The sequence below is a fragment of the Equus caballus genome, chromosome 3, assembly GCF_041296265.1.
Source record: "Equus caballus isolate H_3958 breed thoroughbred chromosome 3, TB-T2T, whole genome shotgun sequence".
Classification (NCBI taxonomy): Eukaryota; Metazoa; Chordata; class Mammalia; order Perissodactyla; family Equidae; genus Equus; species Equus caballus.
This window is the reverse complement of record NC_091686.1, coordinates 124,268,395-124,283,349: the sequence shown is the minus strand read 5'-3', so window position 1 is coordinate 124,283,349 and position 14,955 is coordinate 124,268,395. Positions and strand designations below refer to the sequence as shown.

Genomic DNA, 14,955 nt, shown 5'->3' with positions numbered 1-14,955 from the left:
ACAGCCTTTCTGAATGACATTCAGACACACTACCATTTTTATCCATCACTCTCTTCCTGTTTCTTTACTCCTGGGCCCTTCACTCTGCTTAAGCACTTTTACTCTTGCTTAAGACACTGCAGTATTATTCTCCAAGTTGAGGCATGGGTTCTAGAGTCAGCCTGCATGCAGGAGTCCAACTCAACTGGTTGATCTGGTAGTGAACTACTTAATTTCTTTAAACCTTAGTTTCCCTATGTATGAAAAAATGAGGCTGGTGATAACACCACTTGTTTGGAAAGGGCTTAACGCAGTGACTAGTGAGGGCTCAGATATTAGCGATTGTTGTCATCCTCTTTTTTTACTTTTAAAACCTGAATTTTTATTGTAACTGTCTCCTTTCCCCTGATCACCTCTAGGGCCCTTTCCTGAAAATATTCCTGTTTGACGAGTTATTTCCGCTGCGGGATCCTAGTGTTTGGCCATTTAATTTTAATAACTTTGTACCTATTTTTAGTGCCTTTATGTCACCACCTATTCCTCCAGTTTTCACAACAATGCCAAGTGGTTACACGTGGATTCTACCTTGTTTTTATGTGAAATATTTATTGTTTACTCTTTTTTTTTTTTATTTAAAAACTTTTCAAGCCCACTGTTCAAAGTGGAGTAGTACAGTGGACACCCATCCACTCTCACCTAGATCTGTTGCCCTTAAACATTTTGTTTTACCTGCTCCACCTCTTTCTTTCTATATATAAACACACTCCCCTTTGCCACCTCATCTGAATGTAGGCTGTAGACGTCATGGCGCTTCACCCCTAAATATGTCAGCAGGATCTTCTAAGAACAAGGACAGCTTCCCAACCAACCCAGCACCCCAACCACATTTAAGAAAACATTACATTAGTAACATCCATCGTTAGTAATCCTTGCTCAGATTTCCCCAGTAATCTTCAGTGTTTCCCATACCTGCTTTTTTCCTCGCTCTGAGATTGATCAGGGTACCTGTGTTGTGGTAGGCTGTCATGTCTCTTCAGGCTCCTGCAGTCTAGAACAGCACTCCCTGCTCCCAGCCCCTTTCTTCTTGACTGCTCTGGTCTCTTGTGATCAGATTCAGGTCCTCAAGGCTAGGCAGGAGCACCATGGAGGTGTTATTGTGGGAAGGGGCTCACACTTGTCCCTTTACTGAAGGCCTTTGTGCAGGAAGAAGGGGTGCAACGCCAACAGTGCTTCTCTAGGAGTTGTTTTGGGATGCAGGGGAGGGAGCCCTTGTAATCACAAGCAAATCACTTTCAGAAAATTGATAATGTGTGTTTGAAAAGCAGTTCAGAAGGGAGACAGCCAGGGTGAACACTCTCCAGATGGAAGGAGATTCAGATGACCTTTGAAAAGAAAGGAGGTCAGAGGAGGCTGGGAGAAGAACATGAGGGTAACGGAAGGACACATGCACTAGTTGAATTGCATCAGGAGCTCCTGGTGTCAGATGTCCCACATCCCAGTAGGTGGTGGCCAACAGAACTCTCCAGTGGAAAGGCACGGTCTCTTTTTGTCATTAATGAATGATCTGTCGCCATGCTTGGAGACCAGGTTCCCTTATAACCTTTCCCTGTAGTTTTAGCACTCCTTGATGATCCATTGGCTTTATAAAATGGTAACTGTCCATTTTTATCAGACTTTCCGTGTTTAGTTAGCTGACAGTTTTCTGTGAAAGTGAGCTCCCTCCTAAAAGTAATTAGTTAGGTATTACAGTCCTTACTCTTTTTAATGTTCAGGTTGTCCCAAATTTGGCCAGTGGGAGTCCAATTAAGTCCTTTTCAGCTGTGTCCTTTTGACATGTCTCCATCAGCACTTCCTTACATGTGGCCCAGTGAGGTGTTCTAGGCTCATTTTGTACCTTATTTATCCCACTCCTGGAATTGGCCATTTCTTGGAGGAAACCTGGGGGCTTTTAGTAGAGTATGGTATGTAGAAGCCCAGATCCTGGGCACTGGTTGTGTTCATTGCTACAGGAAATGGAGAATCTACCAGAGATGTGTGAAGTAGGTCTCCAGGCAGTGCTGAGACCTGGCTCCAAGTGGAGCTCTTGGGTCCATTTATAATTCCCTGACACTTGGTGTTCAGCACCCCCATGGTGGGAGTGAGATGGCGAATGAAGGGCATGCTTTAGGGGTTTAGGTGTCCTTGTTGGAGAAGGACAGGGACATGAAGAAGGGATGGCTTCTGGCATGGTGCTGGCTGAGCACGGGGTCTTGTGAAGCAGGCACTTTTTTTTCCTGTAAGATGGAACTCCCTCACCCTACCCCCTATTTCCACACCAAATTTCCTTTCTTTCTTTCCTTCTTTCCTTTGTTTGTTTGTTTGTTTCTCTCTCTCAATCTCTCTCTTTCTTTCTTTTTCTTCTTTTTATTGATCATGCTTGGGATTTATAGATATACTTGAATCTTGATCTTAGTAATGCACTTAAATTTTCAAAATTGAAATATAACGTACATGCAGAAGGGAACACAACTCATAAGCTGCAGCTCAATCTAGATTCTTTTGAAAGTTTAAATTTCCCTTGAAAATCTAAGTTAATGAAAGTCTTAATAGCATTTTTGTGATATATAGCAGCAGAACTTGTCTTGGCTGCTGCCTACCAGGGCATCTAGATGGACTGGCAACTTTGAGGCCTGACGCTTTAAGTCGAAAACAGAAGATAAATATATGTCTTAGATAGTATACTATGAAGAAAACTGGATTCTCTTGCATCTGAGAGCTTCACCATCTCCTGGCACACCTGGATCCTACTATTCTTCTCTTTAGATAACTGGGGTCTGGAATCAAGTAATTTTCTGTTGTGGAAGTTTTTGCTGTCGCTTTTTCTGTGTTATAGAAGGGAACCCTCATTGCTTTATTTCTAAATTCGAGAATTTTCTAAAAATATTACAGGTAATCTGGCTTTCTCATGTCTTGGGGTATTTTATAGTATAATCTCCTCACAGATTTTTTTCCTTTTTGCTTGTTCTATCAGCTACTAAGAGAGGTATTAAAACCTTGCACTTAGATAGTGGATGTGGCATTTTCTACTTGTAATTTTATTGGTTTCTGTTTTACCTATTTTGGGTCTCTGGTGCCCCCCAGGGACTGAACCAGGAAACTCAAGCATAGTGATGCTTGTCCTTTGTTTCCCAGGGAACTCTGTGGTCTCATGTCCTTATGACTTTGTCCCTGCGCTGTGCTTGTTTCTGTAGACACTTGGCCTTGTCTCCTTCTTTATGGCTTCTTTTCCTCCCTGGAGCCTCAGCTCTGGGCAGCCTTGTCTCTTTGTGAGGTCCATTCTGCGTGCCTGAATTGTGATTGTCAACTCAAAGGCTTCACAGAATCTGGAGAGAGACTCTGACTTAGTCTAGCCCAGAGGGTCAGGAGTCAGCTTGAGTCTGATGGGCCGTGATGGGGAGGAAAGGAACGTAGTGCAAAGTTAAGTACCTGGGCTGTTGGTGGAGGCCAGGTTCTCTTAGAAGGGGATGTGGGTCGGGGAGTCAGTACAAGTATTTCATACCAACTGTGGTTAATGAACATCAGAAATCAGCAGGGAAGGAAGGATTACTAATAAATGGTGCCGGGACAACTGATTAATTATGTGATAAAACAATGAGATATTCACCCTCAACTTAGATCAAAATAAAATTTATGTAGATTAAAGAAACCCATAAAAATAGGAGAAAATTGAGTTACATTGTTACCAAATTTCTGGGCAAGAAAGAACTTAGAAAATGTTACATTTATTTTACAAATTTGAGATTAGACTATAGTATTCTTCCCTGATTTTTTCTACCTCACATGTAGGGGGGATTTTTCTGTGTCGTTAACTATTTATTAAAAATCTAAGTTCATAGTATTTCATCACATGTACTGTAACAGATTTTCTTTTTCTTTTTTTTTTTTTTGGGTGAGGAAAACAAAAGCCCTGAGCTAACATCTGTTTCCAATCTTCCTCTTTTTGCTTGGGGAAGATTGTTGCTGAACTAAGGTCTGTGGCAGTCTTCCTCCGTTTTGTACGTGGGATGCCACCACAGCATGGCTTGATGAATGGTGCATAGGTCTGCCCTGGGGATCCAAACCCGTGAACCCCAGGCCACTGAAACAGAGCATGTAAACTTAACCACTACTATACCACCACTGGGCCGGCCCCTGTAACAGATTTTCTTTATTATGCAAATGCTATGATATATATCTATATTCATTTTCGTGACCAAGGAAAGTTCTTTCAAAGTATTAAAGTAACGGAAGAAGTCACAAATCCTTTGATATATTTTTTAATCTTAGCTGTTTTAAAATCAAAGAATTATATATACTTATAAACACATCAAATTGTATGGAGAGGTTAATAGTGGAAAAATAGTCTTCTCCCCTACCCAGAGGTAACTACTGTAGTCCCCCCATATCCAAGGTTTCACTTTCCACAGTGCAATTTCAGTTATTAACGGTCAGCTGTGGTCTGAAAATACTAAATGGAAAATTCCAGAAATAAACAATTGACGAGTTTTAAATTGTGAGCCTTTCTCGGTAGCATGATGAAATCTTGCTTAGTCCATCCGGGACTTGAATCATCCCTTTGTCCAGTGGATGCATGCTGTATGTGCTACCTGCCCATTAGTCACTTAGTAGCCTTCTCAGTTATCATATCGATGGTAGCTGTATTGCAATTGTGTTCAAGTAACCCTTATCTTAATAATGCCCCAAAGCACTGGAGTAGTGATGCTGGCAATTAACGTATGCCGCAGAGAAGCTGTAAAGTGTTTCTTTTAAATGAAAAGGTGAAAGTTCTTGACTTAAGGAAAGAAAAAAAAAATGTATGCTGAGGTTGCTAAGATCGTTGGTAACTTTTATTATGGTGTATTGTTATAATTCTTTTTTATTATTATTTATTGTTATTAATCTCCTCCTGTGCCTAATTTATCAATTAAACTTTATCCTGGGTATATATGTATAGGAAAAAAAATGGTATATATAGGGATTGGTACTATCCACTTTTTCAGGCAGCCACTGAGCGTCTTGGAATGTATTTACCCACAGATAATGGGAGCACTACTGTATGTTTATCTCTTTGAATATTTTCTAGCTTTAACTACTATTTAACTCACTGTTTTGGGGGGTTTTTTGTGTGTGTGAGGAAGATTCGCTCTGAGCTAACATCTGTTGCCAATGTTCTTTTTTTTTGCTTGAGGAAGATTGTCTCTGAGCCAACATCTGTGCCACTCTTCCTTCATTTTGTATGTGGGATGCTGCCATAGCTTGGCTTGATGAGTGGTGTATAGGTCCATGCCCGGGATATGAACCTGCGAACCCTTAGCCACCAAAGTGGAATGCGCATACTTAACTACTACGCAACGGGGCTGGCCTCAACTCACTGTTTTTATTTCATCAAACAGAAGTGTTTACGTAATTTTGGCTACGGACATCATACAGTGGAAAACCAAGTTGTATTCTGTAATTGCATTTTCTTGCTTGTACAATCTTTTTTTCCCCCCACCGAGTTAATTATTGCCTTTCTTTCTAAATCATATACTTTGCTGTTCATACAGTCTTAATTTTTTCCAAGTATTCGTTTCTCTGTCCTCAAAACTCATCCTTATTATGTAGTTAGTTTCTCCTATTGGGGAAAAAAATGAAAAGCTGTGTTTGATTCCCATTTTCCTGTTCTGCTCCTTTTATCTCATCTGTTAATCGTCTTTCCTTGCTGCTCAGATTTCTTTTTTGGTGTAGGGGAATCCTTTTCTCTCATCTTTTCTTTCCCTGGAACTCTCTTCTAGAATCTTCCTTTTTCCTACTTCAGTCTGTATTACTGGCACTCTTAACCTTTTGCATAGCAATAATCTTAGATTTTCTTTAAGATGCTTTCCTGAGTTACATGCATTATCTTTTGTGGTTCCATACTGTGCTTTTTCTTGATGAGTTTTCCTTTTTTGCTGGAGTACATTTTTGGCATCTTAAGAAAGTGTGTATGGGAGGTAAATTTGAGTCACTGTGGTTCAGAGGACGCTACTTCTCTGTCCTCACACTTGATTGATGGTTTGGCTGGGTATAGAATTTATGTTGAAAATAATAATTCTCAGAATTTTGGAGATATTACTTAATTTCCTTCTAACATTTCCTTCTTTGAAGGTCCTGCTTCATTTCCTTCCAGAGTTCCTCTTGAAGTACTCTGCCATTCTCTTTCTCATTCTATTAACATGGAGACTGTCCTCTTCCCCCTCCCAGCAGCTTGCATGTCACAAAGATGTGCCCTGGTGTGGGTGGTGGATGAGGCATTTAGGGAGGTTTTAGTTCTGGGACATGTTCGTATGTTGTTAATTCCTTGAGGAGTTTCGCTGGTTCTCTTTAGAAGGACAGTTATTTGGGTATTGTACCTCCTGGATTGAAAGAAACCTATAGGTTTCTTAAGGGAGTAGATGTTTTTCATCTTAATCTTTTTCTTCTTTCTGGGAGATTTCTTAAGTTACCCTCCAAGCTTTCTTTTTGAACTTTATTTTCATAATTGTATTTTAAAATTTCTAATGGCTCTTTCTTTTTTCTTCTCTTTTCAGAGTTTTCCTTGTCAGGTGTCTTCTCTTCCTGGCGTTGTGTCTGTGGCCCTGCAGAGACTGTTGATTTCTGTGTATTTTGGAATCGTTCATGCCGGAGGCTTCCCTGGGTCCTGGGGGTCCTTGGTGCTGGGCTTGTGTCTGAGAGGGCAGCGCTCAGAGCTGTCTGTAGCCTGCGTGTGGGGAGACTGATACCTTATTTAGGAGAGTCTTGCTGGCCATTGGCCACTTAGTTGGAGGAATCTTCAAAAGACTCAGTAAAGAGATTTTTCCTCTGGGGTGTGTTGGTTCTCTAGGAAGTGTTCTTTGATTTCTTGTGGTCAGCGTTCTGTATGAGGGAACAGGGACTGGCAGTTGCCTGATGGAGAGTCCCGTTTCTCCCCTCACTTGGCACAGGGATCTGACCTTTTAACCGGCTTACTTGTTTGCAGCCTCACCTCTACCTCAGCTGAATCTGGTACCCCCCTCTCTTGGGTTTTGGGCCAAGTGTCTCTTTCCTCGCCTAGGTCCCTTCTGGCTGCACTGTAGGATGTGGCTTCTTCGTTTCTGCTAAGAGTGACCGCATGGACATCTGAGGGGTTACTCTGTGCCCTCATGGCTTCCCTGGAGGTGTGGAGGTCATTGGTGCCCTTATCCCCTCTCTGAGAACTGTCAGTGAGTGGCCAGCCTAAGGCTGCCCAACTAGTAGGTGGTGGGGCTTGAATTTGAACCCAGGCTGTCTGATACCCCTCTGTGCCCCTTCACTGCTGTCTAGTCCCCTCTTTGTTGAATGGCCCTTTTGCTGATGTCCTCTCTTGTCTTACTTATCTTTTTACATGGACCTTGGAAGGGAGGAATTAAAGGAGTGCATTTCATCAGCTTTCTTTCCCAGTCAATTTTGAGCCTTATCTGAGTCTTATCATAAATGCGTTTCCCTCTTTGGCATGGAGCATGGTGGGGATAAAAAGAGTAGGATTTATTCAGAGGTTAGCAGACTCAAACAGCACCAAGTAAAACAACTTTAAGACAGCTCCCAACTTCATATCAGTAATTATTAATAGATTTGTCTAATTTCATCCCGAATTCTAACTTTCAAGTTCTAACATTTTATTTTAAAAACTAGGTCAGAAAAAGAGTGCACGCCAGTATCACGTACAGTTCTTTGGTGATGCCCCAGAAAGAGCTTGGATATTTGAGAAGAGCCTTGTAACTTTTGAAGGAGAAGGACAGTTTGAAAAATTATGCCAGGAAAGTGCCAAGCAGGCACCCACGAAAGCTGAGAAAATTAAGGTGATAGATGTTCCTTAAGTACAATTTTAGACCAAAACTTTTATTTTTATTCGTAATTATTTATCTTGTTTTGAACTTTTGGTTCTTGAAATACTGTAGTGGCTTCTTATGTCTCTCATTGTTTACTTGTGCCCAAGTATGCTATGTTATAAAATATAGTAAGTTTCTTTAGAGACACAATGTATTCTTTTTACTCACTTGATAACTCCCAGAGATAATTTGTTTTATGATTTTTATTTTCCTTTATATATATAAAAATATGTATAATATTATATATAATATATCATATATTAGTATATTTGTATATTATGTTAGATAAATGTGATTGGAATTGATTTTTAGTTTAAAGAAACAGTAGAGTTATTATATTGGGCTAAATTCTGTCTGAAACATTTAAGTTAATTGGTTATTACAGTTTTTGATTCCTAAATTTGTGTGAAATTCTGAAAGTATCCTTCTTTAAAGTGGGTTAACTTTTATGTTTGTATAATGAAACTTAAGATGGCTTATGTTTTTCTTTTCAGCTGTTGAAACCTATTTCAGGGAAATTGAGGGCCCAGTGGGAAATGGGCATCGTTCAAGCGGAAGAAGCTGCAAGCATGTCCGTAGAGGAGCGGAAAGCCAAGTTCACCTTCCTCTACGTGGGGGACCAGCTTCGTCTCAACCCTCACGTAGCTAAGGAGGCAGGCATTGCTGTGGAGTCTCTGGGAGAAATGGTGGAATCCTCAGGAGTCACTGAAGAAGCTGCTTATAACTCCAAGCCCATGAGAGAAGAGGGCATTCCTATCAAGAGAAGGCGGAGAGCCAAGCTGCCTAGCTCTGCTGAAAACCAAGAAAGTGACCCTGGGACAGTAAAGACTACTCCTCAAAAGACAGCAGAGGGTGACTCTAAGAGGGGAGTAGGATCTCCTTCTGGGAGGAAGAAGGCCACAGCCTCCACTCCGCGGAGCAGGAAGGGAGATGCGGCATCCCAGTTTTTGGTCTTCTGTCAAAAGCACAGGGATGAGGTCGGTGCTGTGATAGGTTCTAAGTTGTTTTGTTTTCATTCTGGGGAGTTTCTGAATTTGAGGAACATCCATTCAGTGCAGAATCATCTGTTTCTTAGCATTATCAGCACAGTTTATAGTGAGAATTATGTAGGTTTTAGATTTAATAAGTAAAAATTGTTAGGGAGCAGCCAGTTTTAGCCCTTGGGGGCAACAATACTTGCCTTTTCACTCTGGGTTACTAAAGTGTTCCTCCCAGTGTGTATGAGAAGACACTGGACAGTGGGAAGTGGGTTTCATTGAGCTCCCTTTGCTGGAAGGTCAGCCTTATCCTTAACCTCTGGCTTTGGATTAGCATCTTCTCCAGGAGGCTGTTCTGAAGCTGCCAGTGTGGGGTAAACCCGTTTACAAAACCTAATGTATCCACTAGCACTGAATATGTTGAGTACTTATTTCCATGATATTTAAAAAGACAGTAATATGTTAATGATTAAAACATTTGAATAATTTTCTTAATCATTGTCATAGAATACATGATCTGTTAGTACATTGTAAAGACTTGATTCCATTGTGAAGCACTGAAGGGATTGGGCTCCCATTTTTGGTTACATTCACTATTACTTGAAGTGGGTTGGTAGGGCTTTTCTCAGGAGTGCTAGAATGGAGTGATGTTAGAAAATCTATTATTGTGATACACTATGTCGTAGATTAAATGATCATCTCAATAGATGGAGAAAAGGCATTTGAAAAACTTCATTGCTCTTTGATACAAAGTTAGCCAGCCAGCATTAGAAGGGAACTTCCTTAACCTATAGAATGGCATCTATCAAAAACTGAGCAAACATCATACTTAATGAAACTTTAGAAGAATTCTCTTTAAAATCATAGACAAGACAGGATGCCTTTCTGTCAACACTTATATTAAATATTGTAGTGAAAATACTCACCAGTACAGTAAGATAAGAAAAAGAGATAAAGAAGGATAATCATAGAGGAAGAAGGAAAGCCACCGCTGTCTGCAGAGGCCTGTGTAGGAAACTTGAGAAGATGCACAGAGAGTCTCTAGACTCAACAAGAGCTCGCCAGGACTGGTGGAGAGAAGATCACTATACAACACCAGCAACCAAGAGAAAGGTAGTATTAAAAAGATAGCATTTGGGGCCAGCCCAGTGGCATAGTGCTTAAGTTCGTGTGCTCTGCTTCAGCAGCCCAGGGTTTCCGAGTTGAGATCCTGGGCGCGGACCTACACACCGCTCATCAAGCCACACTGTGGTGGCATCCCACATAGAAAATAGAGAAAGATTGACACAGGTGTTAGCTCAGGGACAATCTTCCTCACCAAAAGAAAAATAAATAAAAATTAAAGGGGTCGACCTTGTGGCTGAGTGGTTAAGTTCACATGCTCTGCTTCAGTGGCCCAGGGTCTCACCAATTCGGATCCTGGGCAGGGACATGGCACTGCTCATCAGGCCATGTTGAGGCAGCATCCCACATGCCACAACTAGAAGGACCCACAACTAAAAATACAACTATCTACTAGGGGGATTTGGGGAGAAAAAGCAAAAAAAAAAAAAAAAAGATTGGCAAGTTGTTAGCTGAGGTGCCAATCTTTAAAAAAAAAAAAAAAATTAAAAAGATATAATTTATGATAGTAACAAAAATAAAAGGTATTGAGGAATAAATATAACAGTTTGTATAACTTCACAGAAAAATAACTTGGGTATTTTAGCAGACTTAAATAAATGGAAATAGAGTATTTATATATAGGAAGGTTCAGTATTTTGAAGTTGAAGTTGTCAGTTTCCCCTATGTTAAACTATGAATTTAGTATAATTCTAATAAAATTTCCAACGAGAATGTTTGTGCATTTTTTAAGTGGTTGCTAACATAGCCACATTTGAAGAGAAGTTTGACCTGAGGACTTGCCCTCCCACATAGGAAGTTCTGTTGTTGAAAACAGTGACATTTGTGCTGGAGACGTTCAGGGCAGTGAGATTGCCCAGAACAGAGACGGGAAGCAGATGGGAAAGGGCTGCAGGCCAGCTGAGCGGGCTGGCTGCTCAGGACAGGCACGGGGACCTCACCAGTAATTTCAGGAGTCAGCCACTCCAGAAGAAGAACTTTGTCGCTCTGGAAGAGGGGAGCACTTCTTAAGCCAAACTGATCACAGACCATAAAGGAACTATGGTAAAATGAAAATTTTTGTACCAAGGACACCATGAACAAAATGACAAGCTATGTGTACAGAGCTCAAACAATTCCAGAGGAAAAAGGGGGAAAGCTATGAAAATGGCAATTTACAGAAGAGCCTGGATGGCTAATGAGTCCATGAAGAGATGCTGCTCACCCTCACCAGCAGCCAGGGAGCTGTGTGCCACAATCACAGTAAGGTAGTCCTTCGCAGTCACCAGGTAAGCAGGGCTTAAGGGCTTAAGAAGATGAGCAGCTGTGGGAATCCCCATCCAGGGCTGGTTGAAGATCATTTCTTAGACCTGGTTTCAAGAGAAATTTGGCAATATCTAGTGAAATTGAAGATGCACATTCTTTTTGTCTTATAATTTCACTCCTACGTATTTACCCTAGTGGAATTTTGCCCTTGCGCCCAAGGACACAGTACAGTCTTCAAAACTATAAAAAGTTATTAAATAAATGACAGACTGTGATGTTTCTGCAGTGTAACTCTGTACAGCAATTAAAGTGAACTCACTAGGTGTCCAAGAGGAAAACAAGTTACTAAAGATATCTAGCTCCTATAACTTATATGAAGTTTGAAAAGTACAACATACCCGCTATTTAGTTTGCCTTCCTGTCTACCTATATCCATCCAAAAAGAGTGAATCTGTAGCTGTGAAGGTACCTATCTCTGTCCAGGAGCTTTGAGGTCTACCCCAGGGAGATGTTGACACCTGGTGGAGGAGCTATGGCCACTGTTGGATTTGAAATGGTGCAGAGCACTGAGCAGTATGGACAGTTACTGCATTGGACCTGCCGTGGGTGAGAGTGTGAGTGGTAAGCTCTGAATGTACACCACCTGGATTTGACAGCTGGGTTCCCATCACACCTGGTGAGGAGCTGCACACTCTCAGACTTTGGAAGCAGGGCAAGGCTATGACAGATGAGAACTGCCCAGCCAGCCATACTCTGGCCTGTTCTAGTCTGTTTCTCTCTGGTCTCCCCATTTGTTTGAAATTATAGAAGTAAAGTGGGTACCTGAGAATTCAAACCACTTCCCAAAGACTACTTTTTTTGCTTTGGGGGACCCAGCTTGCTCTCAGACGACCCTTTTAGCACTAAGAAATGGACCAAGAACAAACAAGCCTATCACTCCAGAGACTGCTTGACAAGCTGTGCCCTGAAGGCCGGCACATGTTGAGTGCTCTGCACTCGGAGCATTGCTGTTGCCCTGGATCCTTTGAAGCTCACGCCACAGCTCGTCTGGCTCTGAGCATCCCTCCAGAGCCCATGCTGCACAGTTTTGCCACTGGCATCATACTAAATGCAAAAACCAAACTGAAGATGCACAATTAAAGTTCTGTTCTGCATTAGAGACAAACGCCCTGCCCTGTGCATACCTGGTCCCTGTGGGGAATGAGGCGCCTGAGCCCCTTCCCTCTCAGCTGGGTTTGGGTGCTGGTTGGTTTTAAGTAATTATGTGTTGTCAGATAAGTAGTGACTACTAGGATGTTCTTTAACTGTTTCATTTCCTTTGTTGTTATTACAAGTATGTTTGTGCTGGTTGCGTAACAGGTAATTCTAGACTTGAAGAGGAAGCTGCTCCCGATCCTACCCTGTAGGATAATCTGGGTCTTGCTAGGTGGTTTTTTCTTTTTTGGGGAGTGGTGGTGCACCCAAGGAGGGTTTTTGTTTGGTGGTTAATTGATTAATCAGTGGCCAGCCCTTGAGGGACAGAGTTGGATGGAGCCTTCCCTGTGCTTCCTGAACCCTCCTTTTCTAGGGTCGCTAGATGGAAAACTGTGGTTATTCAGGACATTTGGTTGACACTTGCAGACTTTTTTTTTTTAAGTTTTTATTTTTCCTTTTTCTCCCAAAGCCCCCCAGTACATAGTTGTGTATTTGTAGTTGTGGGTCCTTCTAGTTGTGGCATGTGGGATGCCGCCTCAGCATGGCTTGATGAGCGGTGCCATGTCTGCACCCAGGATTCGAACTGGAGAAACCCTGGGCCGCCGAAGCAGAACGCACGAACTTAACCACTCGGCCACGGGCCTGGCCCCCACTTGCTGACTTTTTTTAAGGTCAATTTCTAGCTTCCTTCTTGCAAATGAAGAAGAGTATTATGCTTCTTGAAATGGGCTGAGTTCTTCATTAACATGTTTTGCTGGTTAGTCTTTGTCAGGCTTAGTTTAGATGTACAGCTCATAAGTATATTTTGTGATATTCCTGGAATATAGCTAAAGGGGCTGGACTAGGGGCAGGTGAGGAGTGTTCTGGAAGACGAAGTCCACAGTGGGTATGGAGGCCCACTGCTGTGAACCTAAGTAGGGGAGAGGGTGGACAACCCTGGCAGTAGTCAGTGTAGTGCCCTTATTTTGGTTGCATGCGAGGAACTGAGAGCAGCTGGAGGAGGTTCCCCACCAGAAGAGTCGGAACAGTAAACTTGAACACAGGAAATGTTTACCAAAGACCCCAGAGTTAGTAGCAATTTCATTAGCAGATGTTTTCGGCCTCAGTTTCCAATTTTTAAAGAATCTTTTCAACCTTCCCTGACCCTAATTTTTATAGATCTGTTAGAGTTGAACCAATGCTTTGTGTCTCAGTTTTTTGTGTATTCATTTGTATCAGTTATCTATTGTTGCATAATAAGTTACCTCAAAACTTAGTGGCTTAAAACAACATGCATCGATTATCTTATAGTTTCTATGGGTCAGAAATTTGGGAGCAGTTTAGCCAGGTGGTTTTGCCTAAGGGTTTCTCGAGAGGTCACAGTTAAGATGTTGGCTGGGGCTGAATCATCCAAAGGCTTGGCCGGGGTGGGAGGATCTTCTTCCAAGGTGCTGCAGTCATATAGTGCCTGCAGGCTGCCTCAGTTCCTTGTCATGTGGCCCACTCCATGGGGCTGCTGGAGTGCCCTCACAACATGCAGGCTGCTTTCCCCCAGAGCAGGTGAGCCGAGGGCAGGGCAGATGTCTTTTATGGAGGTCATATGCCACTATGTCTACATCGTATCTTGGCCACACTGGAAGTGCTGTTCAGTAGGGAGGCATGAGTACTAGGTGTCGAGGCTCATGGGGGCCATCTTAGAGGACGGCAACTTCAGCATTCTTCTGAGAAGTCTAAAAAGTGACACAAAGCTCTCAAAAGATGTGTGAGGTGGCCTGTGGGATGAGGGAAGGGAGTGCAATCTCTGAGGAGTACATAGAGTCTTGGATTATACTGGTAATATTTTAGTCAGCTATGTGGGCTTATGGGTATTTGGTTTTCTGTATTTTTTGTATGTCTGAAATAGTTTATTAGAAATGTAAAAGTAGCCACTATTGAGCGTTTACCATATGTCGGATATGTTGCCAGTATGTTATCATGAAAAATTGTATTCATTTCTCATAATGGTCTTTTGAGGTTGGCATAAATTATCCCTGTCTTATAGCTGGCTAGAGTGAGCTCAAAGATGTAAAGCCACTCTCCTTGACCAGTGAGATGACACAAGCAGGAAGTAGAATTGGGACCTGACCCTAATTGTGCATGCGTGTATATGCACATGTGTGTGTGTTTAGAACTTGTAACAGTTGTACAGTGCTGCGTCATTATGAAACCTGTAGACTTTGATGAGCAGCCATTGCTTTATTAACCTAAGATGATAATGCAGACACTTCCTCGGCCTCCTTGGAGTACACGGTATATGGTGAGGAGATGAAAAATGAATGGGTGATTCCCCCAGAAAGTGAGGACCATGGGGCAGGATGCTGGCTGCTGTTACTGTTTTGTCTCCTGTCCTTAGCACCAGCAGTGCTTGAATGAATGAATGAAAGCAACATTGTATCTGAAACTTAAAAGGATGCCTGAAAGTCAGCCTGGTGGAGGAGAATGTTTCAGGGAGAGTGTGTAACCTGTGGAAGTGGTAAGAGGTAGAGCCTGCTGTGTCCACAGCCTGCTGGGGACTGTCCATTGTGTAGCTTACATGCAGAGTTGCTGCAGGAGTGACA

At 42.1% G+C, this 14,955-nt stretch overlaps 1 protein-coding gene across 9 annotated transcripts in view; it reads left to right on the top strand.

Annotated features, from left to right (window-relative positions):
• The window catches only part of NSD2 (nuclear receptor binding SET domain protein 2), an 88,940-nt gene that overhangs the window by 30,948 nt on the left and 43,037 nt on the right, over nt 1-14,955 (top strand). For all 9 annotated transcript variants that reach the window (XM_023638510.2, XM_023638511.2, XM_070264046.1 and 6 more), the window contains 2 exons: nt 7,645-7,811; nt 8,336-8,818. In XM_023638510.2, the coding sequence (XP_023494278.1) occupies nt 7,645-7,811; nt 8,336-8,818 (650 nt within the window). The remainder of the gene's footprint in view (nt 1-7,644; nt 7,812-8,335; nt 8,819-14,955) is intronic.